The sequence below is a fragment of the Balaenoptera acutorostrata genome, chromosome 15 (assembly GCF_949987535.1).
Source record: "Balaenoptera acutorostrata chromosome 15, mBalAcu1.1, whole genome shotgun sequence".
Taxonomy (NCBI): domain Eukaryota; kingdom Metazoa; phylum Chordata; class Mammalia; order Artiodactyla; family Balaenopteridae; genus Balaenoptera; species Balaenoptera acutorostrata.
The window spans coordinates 53,408,625-53,423,420 of NC_080078.1; the positions used below are offsets into that span (position 1 = coordinate 53,408,625).

The window sequence follows — 14,796 nt, forward strand, 5'->3', positions numbered from 1 at the left end:
AACTTCCCAGCTTTGGGACTTACTGTGGATTCTTCCCTTCTTGTTGCTGAGCCTTTCGATCTGGTAACTAATGTCCTTCAGTTGTGAAAAATGTTTCTTATCATATTTCTTTGATAATTTGCTTCCCTCAGTTTTCTTTCTGGTGCCCCTCTCTGCTGGGATCCTGTGCTCCGAGCATTTAGCTTTCTCCTTCCTTCTTCTGCAAAATCAGTTATCTCCCTTCCATTTGCCTTCTATCTTCCAATTTCATATTGATCTTCTAAACATCGTTATCTCCTCTTTTGTATTCTTGGACTCTTTTTTTTTTCACTATCATTTTATGAGAAATCACTTAAATATCACTTCTAGGAATCTCTCCCACAGAAATCCACAAGACTCCTTAAGAATATCTATACATAGTTTACATAAATTTGTTTTTAAATATATATTCTATATCTTATGGTTTCTGTGGTTTTATTTTTTACTTAATTATTATATGTATATATATTATATATATAGGAGAGATTACTGCTGCTATAGAAGAAAACTTTTGACTTTTAATATTCAAATTTCATCCAGTGTCTAATAAAATTCTTTTTTCTTACATAAGTTTTCAGGTGTCCACCTGTAAGTGGACCTCTCTGGGCCTCTTTTCACATCAGCTAAGTGAAAGTGTCAGCTCAGTTTCTTTCAAAACTCCTTGCAATTCTTATTGTTTATGTAATTTTCTAAAATTTTGTACCTTAGGATCACCAGGGTTAGCAATAGCTCTTTTATCCCACCTTTGGATGATTATAAATTTAATTTGTCCACAGCCCATCAACACATTTTTGTGTGAATAATGAGAATAGCAAAGCATGACACCAGAGTCTGAACACATGATGTTGTCAGACCAGTGGAAAAATCCTCTATTAAGTCAGGGCAGATAAATCAATCAGGGGAAATGCCATTCCTGGACACGCAAGCAAACCCTCAAGGTTATGTAATCAAGTTTTCAATTAATATGCTTCCCTCCCCCTTGAACTGTGTATAAATTAATAGCAGCTGAAAACGAATAAAGAAAGGAACACAGAGGAAAGAAGACTGGAACAAACAATGCAATACAGCAGAAATCACATTTATCTGACATCTGCACAACAGAGAAGGGAAGCACGTGATCTGAAATTAAAGGGGACTGGATTTTTAAAATAATGGACATTATACCTGGATAGCCAGTGTGGAGATAGCTGTGAAGCAAGCCACAGAGAGGTGTGCTCATTTGAGGATTTGTTTGTTGGTGTCATAGTAGAGGATGTGTGTAATAGCATTTACATGTGTTTTGAAAAAAAAAAATCAATGGATTAACAAATTTAAGAGATAGGTAATGCACATAGTGCAAAGCTCAAAGTGGGCAAGAGGCTATTTAGGGGCATTCATACCCTTATTGTATTGCATTGTAATACAATTTCACTGACAAACTATTAAGTACCAACACAGGCTTGTTTAGATTAGAGGTATGTACCAAAACAATGAGTAAGTCTGCCTTTTAAATATGTTTACATATATATCAATATATGCAATATAGATAAAATATATATTTTTAAATATATATAAAATGTTTACATATATATATGCAAGTATGTATCATAGACAGATGGACAAATGGACAGATGAAGGACTGGAGAGCTACTTTCAAATCCACTGCCCTCCAGTTTCAAGAGATAAAGAAAATTAAAAACAAAACCTATTTTCTATTTTACTCCTTGATAAGTGAGTACTATAATTTCAAGATTAGAAATCTACATGATAAAACAGTTCTCAATATACAATCTCTAGGTTTTCCAACTAAATTAGCTTTAATCCTTAGATAGAGTGTTCCTGAAGGCCAGAATCCTGGTAACACAATGACAGCAGTGCAGTGCAGTTGAGGACCATCCTAGGTGTCTTTATTCTTCATCTTGGGCTCTTGTAAAATCTCACATAACAGCTTTTTCACATTTTAGTTTGCCAGTAGGATTTAAATATGCAGGAATTGTAGTTATGTAAATGATCATGATAAACTCTGCCAACACACTGAACAATATATTTAGGCACAAGGTTTAAAGAAAAGGAAGTGATTATTTCTGAAAGCCCCAGCTGAGCCTCAGTTCTAGGGGTCATGTCAGCATGGAGAGGAGACTGGAAGGTCACACGGAAAGTTTCGCTGGCTCTGTGCTCTCACAGGGACACACATTCACCTATGGATACACCTGTGGGATAAATCCATTGAAATAACACCAGAGCAGTGGCTGTCAAGAGCCAGTCTAATTAATCTGTCTATTAGGAATATTTTATTTTAGAGCTCCTCTTAACAGAAGGATATTCTGAGCTCTTACATGTGAAACAGACATTAAAAAACAAATTTCTGGTTATAGCTCAGCAGAACTGAGCATAATTTTCAGCCCTGAAACAGAAAAAAAGTCTTCTTCTAAAAATGTGCATTTAAAGGTTTTGATTAAAAATCTTGCTGAAGTATTTGATCAGAGTTCAGTTTGGTAGAGAAAATGATAGGAGAGAACAGGAAAAGGCAGGTGCCACCAGGGTAAGGGTGCCTTTTCTTCCCATGTGACCCAATCTCCATAAAACTGTTTGTTATTCACCTCATTACAAACATCTGTGTCACAGCAGGTGTTGGGTCAGGAGAGGACACAGTGTCCAGGAAACCTGCAATCAGGTTAGAAAACTCCCAGGCGACCCATTCCCTTTCAATTGACTCTGAGTGGCTGGCACTGCCTACCGCAGTCCCTGAGCTTCCTGCCCGTGAAATGGTTGTCATTTAAGTCACAGTGGAAACACTTCCCCAAACCACTCTCCCTGGAGGTGTAGGAGCTGCTTTTCCAATGACAGCAAGGGGAGCTGTCCTAGCCTTTCTAACTATTAAAGGAAATAGACAATTTCCTTAGAGTTGCTTAAAAATTCCAGCTCCCTATAGGGTTGGTCTTAAAAGTTTCTTGCATGAATCAGTCTCTTTGGGTAAAGTGCAATCTTTCAAAAATGTCCTTCCCATTTTTAGCTTCCCAAGATGGTGGCTAAGTCTCTATAGAACTCTGTGTCTTCAAAGTGGGAGAAGAGAAGGTGGCAGGCTTCCCTTACATCCTCACAGGTCTCTGCTGTGAAGGGGCTGTTCTAAAATTCTCCATGGACAAATGCCTACTGGCCATTTGGGGTGATTGATTGGTAGCCACTGCTTGAGTCCATGGTCTGGGCCAATGGACCTGGCGGGACTTCTGTCTTGTTCTTAGGCTTCCACCGGCCCCCTCACCACCACCGTTTCCCATCACTGGGGCACTCAGGAATGCTCCTGTCCCTTCTAAGGCACACATGATATGGAACCCGTGAGCCCTGTCTAGAATCTTCCAGATTTTGGCCCAGAGACTAGAAGTCAGAGAGGTACATACAAATCTCACCTCCTGCTCTATCCTCTCTCCCTTCTTTTCTCCACAATTCCTAGGGTTGGAAAAGGCAGGCTCTCCTCTTCCTCTTGTCACATTCTGAGTGTTAGGGTGGGTGTTTAGTAAGGCTTAGCCCTTCAGGCCTGGAGTTAAAAGAAACTAAAGAAATTTGGAGAAATCCTTTCCTCTCTTGAAATCTCACTTTTGCAAGATTTCTGCCCTGCTAATGAGGGTCTTCTCCTTAAGGGAATCCCAGCCTTGCCTTTCCTGGAGCCATGACTCCGCCAGGGCGGGGTGGGGTGGGATGGATGGCAGAGAGGGAAGGAGGAAGCTTAAAAGGAAAAGAAAATATATCAGCTTATCATGTGCAAAATAATTTCACTGCTACACAAGGCGGAGTGAATTCTAATTACAGGATGGTAAATGCGGAAGTCTCTTGATCTATAGATGCTTTCGCGTGGCAGCCATGCAGGCTCTGTGCCCTTCTGGACCAGCTCTGAAGATCACAATCAATGTACTAAATAGCAAGAGAAAACAACCTAACCTTTAAACAGTGTGTAGGGAAGCTTCTTATTGTTCTTGATAGTTCTGGATAATTGATGCTGCACACTCATTAAGATATTGTCCTTCTGCTGAATATTGATTCACCAGAGGAAAACACAACCCTGCCAACCAATAAATGGGTGAAATCTCTTTTTCCCCATTCTTCCCTGGCAATCATTTTATTTAATAATCTCATGATAAACTAGACTGGACCATAGGTTAGAAGTACTCATTCATCTCTCTTCAAATGGGTTTTCCCCCGATTCCTGACATCCCTCATTACTATTTCAGATTTCTGCTTCTCTTCAAGTCTGAGCTTCGAGAAGAGTGGTAGGTAAGCTATCTCCTATTCCTTGCCTCCTGCTCATTCCACCCTTGTTTTGCTCCACTCCCACATTTCCCGTGACCCCTCACTCACACCCAGGACACCAATAACCTCCTGGTCACTAAAGTCAAAGGACACGTGGTCACTAAAGCAGCATCTACTGAGTCCTGTAGACACTATGGATCATTGCCTTCATAGGAATGCCTTTTATTCTTCTTGGTTTTTCCCTCCCAACTCACAGGTTGTACCTTTTCTGTCCCTTTCAGGCTTTTTTTCCTCTACCAGACTTCTTAAAATGAAGAGTTATCTGGAACTAAGTCCTGGGATCCTTTCTCTTTTCCCTCTCTATGCCAAGGATTTTATCCATCCTATGCTTCAATTCAACCTAGATTCATGATTCTCAATTTTTTGTGCATGTAAGCTACACCTGGAGAATGGGTGAAAACTTCAAGTCACTTAATCTTTTCTGCTTGAACATCTTCTTCTCTCATCACCCTCATAACAGCCTCATACAATATGACGATGATAAAAGAAATCATAAATGAACATGGTTGTAGTCAGAAAGCAAGAGGTACTGGGGTGTCAATTTGGAGTGAAAGATCTGGGCAGGCACTGAGTGCTGCCCCTCTGTGACCTCAGACAAGTCACTTTCACCTCCTGGGCTGCAGAGTTTAGAGAACACAGGTGTGGCTTAATTGTAGTTTTAATAAAAGATTGAATGAGAATTGGCATTTCATTTTCAAAGCCTGAGCCACTTCTTACTTGTTTGGAATAAAAGACCAACCTCGGAGAGAAATGTTTCCTACAGAAAATAAAACTTCATCTGAAAACTGTTATTTACCCCAGCAGTTTTCTATTCTACTTCATTTATTGTTACTTAAAACTTAGCAGAGAAAAAAAAAAATGGCCTCTTTAAAACGAACAAGGAAATTGTTAGCTTAGTATTCGCTGTGGAGTAGTATTAGCAGTGGGAGGGATATTATGTTACAGCTGAGGCAATTTTCAGATGCAAGACATTGCTGAATGGGTTAGAAAAATGATGTCAATGCTAGGCTTAGGTTTGAGGAGACTTTTCTGTTGCCCACCCCCGAAATATTTTATATATGCAGGGCTTGAGAGTTCATAGGTCAGCAAGGCAGCACTGACTCTTTCTGGTGGAAGAAACCTAGAAAAAAAAGGTTTAAAAAAGGTAATAAATTATGTTTCAGTAGAAAATTTTGTTCACAAAGGACGGGTAATAATGTTTGCAAAAGGAACTCTGCACAATTCTGGGAAAAACCTATGCCATAAAACAGTAAGGTTTGTGCCAGTGGTGTACTGGTGAATGTTGAATACGCTGTTCTCCTAGGGAAAAAAAAGAGCCTGGTTTGTGGCAGTTGTTTATTTCCATGGTGTAAATATACTCACTGTAGCCAATTTCAAGCCACAAATGTGAGGACCCTGAACAAAGAGTTAGGAAGAGGTGTGTGGTAGGAATCCATTGCAGTGACCCTACAGGCACCACAGATGTAACTTACCTCCAGGGCACAGGCAATAGTGAAATGTCTTAATTAATTAGCAGTGGTGAGTTTAGGATATTTGTTACCTTTGTCTTTATTTTCTGTGTTTTTTTTTTTATTTTTCTTTTTTTTAAATTGAAGTATAGTTGATTTACAATGTTGTGTTAGTTTCAAGCAAAGTGATTCCGTTTTATATATATTCTTTTCCCTTATAGATCCCTTTGTTTTTAGTATGATTTGTTTAATTGTAAATCTATATAATTTACTTTTCAACAGTGTCTGTGTTTAACAACTGGCTCACAGAATTCCTGGAAAATTTAAAAATGAGTTCCTCTGAGCTAGTATGACCAGCTCCAGCTCATCAATGGTTTGTCCTCAGAGAATAAAGGAAAATTATTACTATTTGCTTAAGCAATATTTAATATTTAATTACATTCGAGTTCTGAGAGGTGGACACTTTGCTTTAGATTTTTTTTTACTTGTTAATTTTCCAGAACTCTATGTTATCTATTAATAGACAAATAAAAATCAAGGATTAAAATCATTGGATGATAGATCAGTAGGTGATAGTTTTCTACATATGTGTGTGAGCTGAGTGTGTGGTATATATCTCCTTTTCTTGGGAAAAAAAAAACAGAGAAAAAGATATTTGCTTATTGAAACATGTTTTATGAACTGAATTGTGTCCCCTCAAAATTTATATGTTGAAGCCTCATTGTATGTGACTGTTTTTGGAGATGGAACCTTTAAGGAGGTTAAATGAGGTCATAAGGGTGGGGCCGTAATCTGATAGAACTGGTGTCCTTATAGGAAGAGGAAGATACACCAGAGTTTCTGTCTCTCTCTCTCTCCCTCTCTGTGCATGACTGCAGGTCAAAGGTCATGTAAGGACACAGCAAGAAGGCACCACCTGCCAGGAAGTGAGAAGCCTCACAGAAACCACCCTGCTGGCACCTTGATCTTGGACTTCTGACTGCACAACTGTAAGAAAATAATTTTCTCTTGTTTAGGCCACCCAGTTGGAGATATTTTGTGATGAAAGCACAGACTAACTAATACAACATGTGAATTATGAAATTACATGCAATTCTGCAGCAGTAATGTGATCCTTGCACCTCAGGCTTTGTCACAATGTCATGAGGAATTCCTTCCTACCCGCTCCTCTGCTGGATAAACTTCCACTTCCTCCTGTAGGTCAAAGGTTACCAGCTCTGGGAAGCTTTCCTTGGTTTCCCCAAGAAGAGTCAGCCCTTCCTCCCCTGTAAAGAGCTCTATTATAATAATGATCATAGTGTTTGGTCCCAACACAAATCCTTTGTAGAAAGGTAGATCATACATTAGAAATTTAGATTCAGCATCTTATCTTCCTGGGCTGCCCATATGTTAGCCATACCACTGTTATGCTTAAATTTAAATGAAATTAAATATTCAATTCCTCAGTTGCACTAATCACATTTCAAATACTAAATAACTACCTGTGGCTACTGCACTGGACTCTCAGACATGGAATATTTCCATCACTGCAGAAAGTTCTATTGACAGGGTTGCCCTAGACAGTAATTTGAGGTGGGGGGTTGGTAAAGTTGCATCTTTTTTTTTTTTTTTTTAATTTATTTTTATTTTTGGCTGTGTTGGGTCTTCGTTTCTGTGCGAGGGCTTTCTCTAGTTGTGGCAAGCGGGGGCCACTCTTCATTGCGGTGCGCGGGCCTCTCACTATTGTGGCCTCTCTTGTCGCGGAGCACAGGCTCCAGACGCGCAGGCTCAGTAGTTGTGGCTCACGGGACTAGTTGCTCCGTGGCATGTGGGATCTTCCCAGACCAGGGCTCGTACCCGTGTCCCCTGCATTGGCAGGCAGATTCTCAACCACTGCGCCACCAGGGAAGCCCAAGGTTGCATCTTTTTACATCCTTTTATTTTCCCAGCATGCAGCCTAGTGCCTGCTATGCAGTAGCATTCAATAAATATTAGTTGAATTAAAGGAAAAAATTAACACTATTTATCTAGTTGTAGCTACTTAAGCATTCATGGTTCCTAGAGACCACAGAAATGAACACACATATAACATTTTATTTTTATTACTGACAAGTAAAAGAAAACTGAGCAATTTTCATTTTCCCTGGGATGAGAAAACCAACATGCAGCATTAAGATATAATTATAGAATTTCTCTCTCAGGTGTTCATATAGCAATCTATAGTTGTTAACTCAGAAGCACAATATCGATTCTAATTTATTTTTTCTAGGTCATCTATGCTCCATTGTTCTATAACTGACCCTATGGACTCATTAAATCTTTCAGCATGATATTTATGCAACCTTATTTAATGAGTCCTCCAACACCTTGAATTCTCTGGATCTCATACCTATTATTTTAGTGGCAAACTTCTGAGTTTAATTAACCGTATTCTTCATGGACTAAAGGAGATCATAAAAAGGTCACCCGGTCGGTACACAACCCTCTGCTTGCAGACAGCCTCTTTGTTGCCACATTTAAAGATCTTCAAAGAGACACAGAATAACCCTTGGGAATCCCTTTAGGTATTTAGATATTCTACCTCTCGGAAACTTTTGTTTCTTGCTTAAATCTTTCACAATTTAGTCCAAAGCAGTTCTCCTCACTCTAACTCCAGAGCAAAAGGAGAACAGGGTCATCTGTCACATGCTCTGGAGAAGCCCCTTTCTGTGCTTTAACTGAGACGTAGATACAATCTAAAAGGAGATATTGCTTTTCCAAATGTTCCTTTGGATTCCCTAGTAACCTCAGGGTAAATAGTAGGGCTGAGTAAATATTCTTTGAATGAAAAAACAAAAGCCATAAAAATAATTCCTTAACAAATACAAATAGACCATGGCACAGAGCCTAGTGTGGACCCAAACTTCTTTCTCATAATCCAGGACAGGACTTTTCAAGTGGGAGAAGTAGGTGTTAGTTAACAAGGATGCTCTTCTAGAGCTGGGGAAAAAGAAGGATTTAAGAGGGGAGAATGTGGAGAGAAAATGTGGAGGGAAGGGGATCTCAAGGGAAGAAAGACCACTGGGTCTCTGGTTGAGCTCAGCATCAGTACATGTAAGCTGGGTGCCTGTGAGTGGAGATGTGACGGGAGAAGGCAAGTCAAGGTTGGGAGGAGGTGAGGGTGTCTGACCTCAATCCCAATGCTTCACACAGGGGAGCAGTGCATGTTCAGCAGCTAGGGTTGTGTCAAATCCTTTGAACCCACCCAAGCAGGCACCACCACGCCTCAGAGTTCCCCCTCTGCTTGGCAGTGCTTTCCCACTGGATGCAGTGAACACAGAAAACAGCTGCCCACCTTTCAAGTACAGACTTCCTGGAGGTGAGGTCTGTTTTCACTGGGCTGGAAGTTTTCTAACATCTAGTCCTGGGAGATGTTCTTCTCCCAGATGTTTGTTAAAAACAAGCGATTTTGAGAAACTTGAACATCCTGCCCATGATGGTTAATTCCTTTGCTCCTGTGACCAGTTTAGGGGCTAAATCCTTGGCAAGATTTGGTCATGATCTTGTGGAGGCCGGGGTGTGCCACCAGCAAACGAAACAGGCTTTGTCATATGTGACAGGTGTCTACCCCGTCTCACCACTCAGAGACCTGCTTCCTTCAACAGAGAGGCTGGGAGTCTCTCCACTCTACATATGAGTGTACTGAGGCACAGACAGTGGACCCTTATTGCTGGCCTGCCCATGAAATGTGAGAAAGTGATCTCACACCCCTGACAACTAGATCACAAAACCATAGCTTCTGATATTTACTGAGAAAACTGAAGGATACAAAACATGGGGTCTCCAAGGTTTGGCACTTCTTGTATGACTTTAGTAAAGTAATTAACCTTTAAAAACTTTAGTTCCCTCAACTGCACAATGGCAAGAATAAGATGACACATGTAATGTGCGTAGAAGGTGCTTGTCAACATAGTAAGTGCTCAGTAAATGCTAGTTGTTCTTGTTTTTATTATTTAAGTGTCAGGAAAAAAATGTTAATGTCCTTCTATGGCCTTGAATTGCTCTTTATTTGTTTTACAGATTGTAGAAACTGTGGTTTTCATGCATTTGTACTCCCTATTGAAATAGGTATAGCTTAGAATAAAGCAAGCACTTAATACTTGACATAAATTTATGATTTTCCAAAGCTATACCATTAGCATTTTTAGAAATTGGTCATTTTATTTATTTATTTATTTATTTTTATTACCATTATTTTTTTAATTTGTCATTTTATAGCTCTTTACCTAAAGGTTAATGCATATGCACAATAAGCAAACATCCCTTTTTGTTTTTTTTAATCTTGCTCTACAGTAATTTGTATTTATTAAAAAATAGAAGTTGCCAGGGTTAAAAGTATGACTAAGCTGTTCAGCTTCACCTATTAATCTTTAGTTGATAACAAGGAATATATTTTCATCCCTGATGTTTTGCATTCACAAATTTAAAAATGTGAAATTTCAAGTATTTATATGATGAGTATTCTTGGGATCAATTTTAGAGTAAAAACTCATTCTTTTCTGGCAAATGTGTGATGGCTTTATGTACAATTACTTTTTATTCATTCATTTTGTTTTCAGCTTTAGTCTATCAATGGAGATGTTTAAGGTGTGGAAGGAACCTTTGGGGAAATATTAAATTTGGTATGAAATATACTTTCCGTACACTGCTATAAAAGAAGAATATTTTGTTCTTTTTCAAATACAAAATAGTGTAATTTTTTTTTTCTATTTTAGCAATGAGATCTACTTTTCCATGGAAAATGTGAAATTGGTTTATTTTTATGTTGTCTTTTTATATGTGGGAAGCTAAAGGGGTCAAACTAACTATGTGACTAAAGAATTTTTTATAATGTCCAGGTATTGTGGGAATATCTATCTCTTTTGAAAATAATTTTTTGCTAAGTAGGAAGGTCAGTTGACATTCTGAACGGAAAACAAGTTGTGAACCAGCCATCACAAGCCTGATGGAGTACAGTGACACAAGTGTAACCTTTACATCTCTATTGCATTTGTTTTGAAAGACAAAACCCAAGTCATGTGTCTGAGCTCCACTGTCATTTACCTCTTCTAAGAGAATTCAATACTCTCCCTGTGTTGTTAAATGTTTCACAGTAAATCTCAAAAATACCAGGACAGGAACAGCAAGTGCAACAAAACACAATCTGATCATGCTTATAATGGATGACTTAAAAGATAGCCTAAACACTGATAGCCCAATGAGGAAGACATCTTCAAGGTCCCCCTGACATCTTCCTGGGGAAATTGATAGTACTCGCCCCTCCTACACCCCACCTTCCAATGTGAGTTTTATCACAAGGTCACCACAGGGACGAGATCATCACCACTGGGAGGACATGGACAGAATTCATAGCTAAAAGCTAAGGGCGTGGCTTAGCTCTCAAATGACATTCTCTGCTTCTCTTTCTAGTATAACAATCAATAGTACAAAATAAAAAGATATCAAAGGGTCAGGCTCTTAATTAGGCAAAAAAATTAAAATACAATAAAACACCATGAAGGCAGCTTAAAGCTTTTCCTTCCAGGTGCTCCAGCCAGGAGGAAGGAATGTACTAGATCCCTGGTAGTCAAATGTGGTCCCTGGAGATGTGGCATCCAGGACATTCCCTGGGAGCGAGTCAGAAATACAAATCTCAGGTGCCATCCAGACCTCCTGAATCAGAATCTGTATTTTCATAGGATCTCCAGGTAATTCATTTTTTCATTCAAAATGAAAATAATTGAGCTAGAGCATCACTGTATGTGGCAATTGATATAGAGGATGAGAAAGAACTTAACACCTCTTTCTCAGTAAAATTGTTGTTTCCACTAATTCTTCAACATGTTTCTGACCTGCACTGCTTCACAAGTCAACAAGTGCTTGAAGACAAAAACATTATAAATCTCACTACAACCCTGTTTTCAATATATCAGAATAGAGGTTTTTTTTTTTTAATAATCACTATAAAGCCTCTTTTCTCCCTGAAATATACACCCATTGCAATGGCATAGTCCAGTTTTCTTATTAGCAAAGGAATCCAATAGATTTCATGATGTATTTCCTCTAGCAAGTTAAAGTCCTCTTTAATTTTCAAGCTTCAATTTGCTCTAGCCAGCAGGCCCTGGCCCAAGCATCCCTATTGGTTAGATATTTTCAAGAGCTCTTGATTCTAGAGAATCAGGAACTCCTGAGCTATCCCCTTAACTCAAAATACCATGTAGGATTGCAATGACTTTTACTGTAGTTTTAAAAGGAGGGTGTGGTAAATTGAATGGAGTGAGTCAAGAAGACTCCCTGAGAGTTAATTTAATCCCACTGGATTTTAAGGTAATAAGATTGGAAACCAGTACTGTGAGAAGGAGGAATTTTAAAAATGTTTCAAAAGTGGAAATAATAGTTTGAGTGTAAGAGAGAAAGATCAAGGCCAAAGGGGAAGCCAGTTTAGCAAAGAGAGAAACAAAAAGACAAACGAAGGGCTTCCCTGGTGGCGCAGTGGTTGAGAATCTGCCTGCTAATGCAGGAGACACGGGTTCGAGCCCTGGTCTGGGAAGATCCCACATGCCACGGAGCAGCTGGGCCCGTGGGCCACAACTACTGAGCCTGCGCGTCTGGAGCCTGTGCCCCGCGACGGGAGGGGCCGCGATAGAGAGAGGCCCGCGCACCGCGATGAAGAGCGGTCCCCGCACCGCGATGAAGAGTGGCCCCCGCTTGCCGCAACTGGAGAAAGCCCTCGCACGAACCGAAGACCCAACACAGCCAAAAAATAAATAAATAAATAAATAAATAAATAAGAAAATCCTTAAAAAAAAAAAAAAAAAAAGACAAACGAAGAAGAAAATATGGAAGAATGGAATTTATGTAAGGAGGAGAGAGAACAATGGTGAAGCAATAAATACCCGAGGAAGGCACGTAAAGATGAGGGACGCATCACCCACCCGAACTATAGCAGGAAAAACATGGGAATGTAAAGGGGGGGGGGGGTGAAGAACAAAGGAGCAAGTCCACGATGCCTGTAAACCAGATGGCTACATGCCATCCTTCTCTCAAAAGCGACCCCTCCCATCCTGTCCTACCTGGCCGGAAGGACACCGGTCTCACTGGTCATCACTTGAGAGCTTGAGGGTTGGGGGGAGTAAAGTTGGGGGAAACAGAGGGATCCTCATGGCAAGTTTCCGACAAGAATGAGGAGGAACCGTCCCCCTGTGTGGAAAAAAAGGGAGGCTGTCATTTTTGTGACATTGAAACTGATTTCTGAGTCATCTTCTGTTTCAAATTATCTGTCTGGGAGTTCTCTTGGAGTGCCTTTTAGAATGGAGATTTAAAACCTCAAGCTCCTTTATCTACTTCAACATTTCCCATCACAAATGCAATGGAATTGGCAATTGAATTCTCTTTGGTTCTTCTCTACCTTTGTAGGAATTAGATGTTAAATATGATCACAACTACTACTTTTGAGAAATTCTCCACAAAATCCCACTACTGTCAAGAAACCTGAGAAAAGACTGCACTCAGTCATGGACAGCAGTTGAACAATGCAGCCCAATGAGTCTGAGCTTAATGGCTTTACTTTTCTCTCTCCAAGAGAGAGAACTATTTTTTAACACACAAAATTAGTTTTGTTAGCCCTCGACATGTTTCATTCAAAAAATATGTATTGAACACCAACTACGAGCCAGGCATTGTTCCTGGATGCTTAGAACTCAAGAGCACCAGTGAACAAAACTGTCAAAGCCCCTGCTATCATGGAGCTCACATTCTAATGGGGAGGGACCAATGCTGAGTGACACACTTAAGAAAGAATTCAATGACCTAATGAGAGGTGACAAATGCTATAAACACCAGAAAGTAGAGCAGAATAAAAGGGAAAGGAGATGCCAGGGATGGGAGAGTGGTGGAGGGTGGTGTAAACTTAATAGTGGTCATGGAAGGCCTTTTTGAGAAGACAGATTTGAGTAAAGACTTGAAAGACAGGAGAGAGTTGCCCAAGCATACACTTGGGCAATGAACATTTTGGGCAGAGGAAAGAGTCTGTGCAATAGCCCAAGGTGGCACTGTCCTGGCTTGTTGGGGCCCAGCAGGGAGCCCAGGATGGCCTGAGCAGAGAATAGGTCAATGAGGAGATAAAGAGGGGTTGCAGCTGAGTGGGGTCAGATCATGTCAGACCTTGCAGACTTTTATTCTGAGAAATATGGGAGCCATAGAAGGGTCTTGAAGAGAGGAGTGGCCTGATTTATGTTCTCAAAGGATGACTCTGGCTGCCACCTTGGGAATTGATTGTGAGTGGCCACACGTGGAAGCAAGGAGACCCCTTAGGAGGCTGTTTAGAAATCCAGGTGATAGATGGCGGTGGCTTTGGCTAGGATGGTTTACCTGCAGTTGGCAGCTTAACAATTATAAAGATGTCCTAACTGCTTCATAGTATTTTGCAAGTCCTAGGGTTGCTTTGATTCCATTGAAAACAAAGACCCCTGTAAAAAATTTAAGAATTAAAACAGCTCATTTTGTATTTCCCAAAACCTAGTGAAATCCTTTTCAACTAAAGCTAGAAGTTAACATATTTCCTGTTTTCTGTATGTCACAGAAAAACATGTACATTCTGCTGGCTACTATCTTAGACATGATTTTCCATATACTAGCATGATTAACTAGGTCAAAATCTATTTTGATGCCCAAATGGTTAAACACTCTAAGATTCCCCCCAAGTGTATCAAGTTGTGTGTTTGTGTGTGTGTGTGTGTGTGTGTGTGAAATGGCCATAGAGAATATGTAGTGGAGAATCTATCTAAACTATCAGAAATGTGATGAACTATTTACTATTCTATCATAAATATTAGCAAAAGATAAAACCAATTCTATTGATAAAACTCTTTGAAATATTAAAATATTATTTGTCTTGGTTTCAGCTACAAATTCAAATTCCTTGTCAAATTCAAAGATTATCCTCAGCAAATGATTATAATAAATGCAGAAGCTTGTGTCAATTGATTTTTGTTGACAGAAAATGTATAATCAGGACTCTAAGTGGTAGATTTGTTACATTAATTTGGCT

The 14,796-nt window shown here is 39.7% G+C and overlaps 1 protein-coding gene across 6 annotated transcripts in view; it reads right to left on the bottom strand.

Moving 5' to 3' along the window:
• Positions 1 to 14,796, bottom strand: part of PLCB1 (phospholipase C beta 1) — a 697,632-nt gene that overhangs the window by 52,245 nt on the left and 630,591 nt on the right. Inside the window, exons 32-33 of one of the 6 annotated variants that reach the window (XM_057529143.1) lie at positions 12,821 to 12,947; positions 5,202 to 5,422 (exon numbers count right to left, since the gene is read on the bottom strand). The exons of 3 other annotated variants lie outside the window; for them this stretch is intronic. In XM_057529143.1, coding sequence (XP_057385126.1) covers positions 12,852 to 12,947 — 96 coding nt within the window. In that variant the 3' untranslated portion in view covers positions 5,202 to 5,422; positions 12,821 to 12,851. Of the gene's footprint in view, positions 1 to 5,201; positions 5,423 to 12,820; positions 12,948 to 14,164; positions 14,216 to 14,796 lie in introns of those variants that run through there. 2 more of the 6 variants (XM_057529142.1, XM_057529144.1) reach the window with 2 other exon arrangements.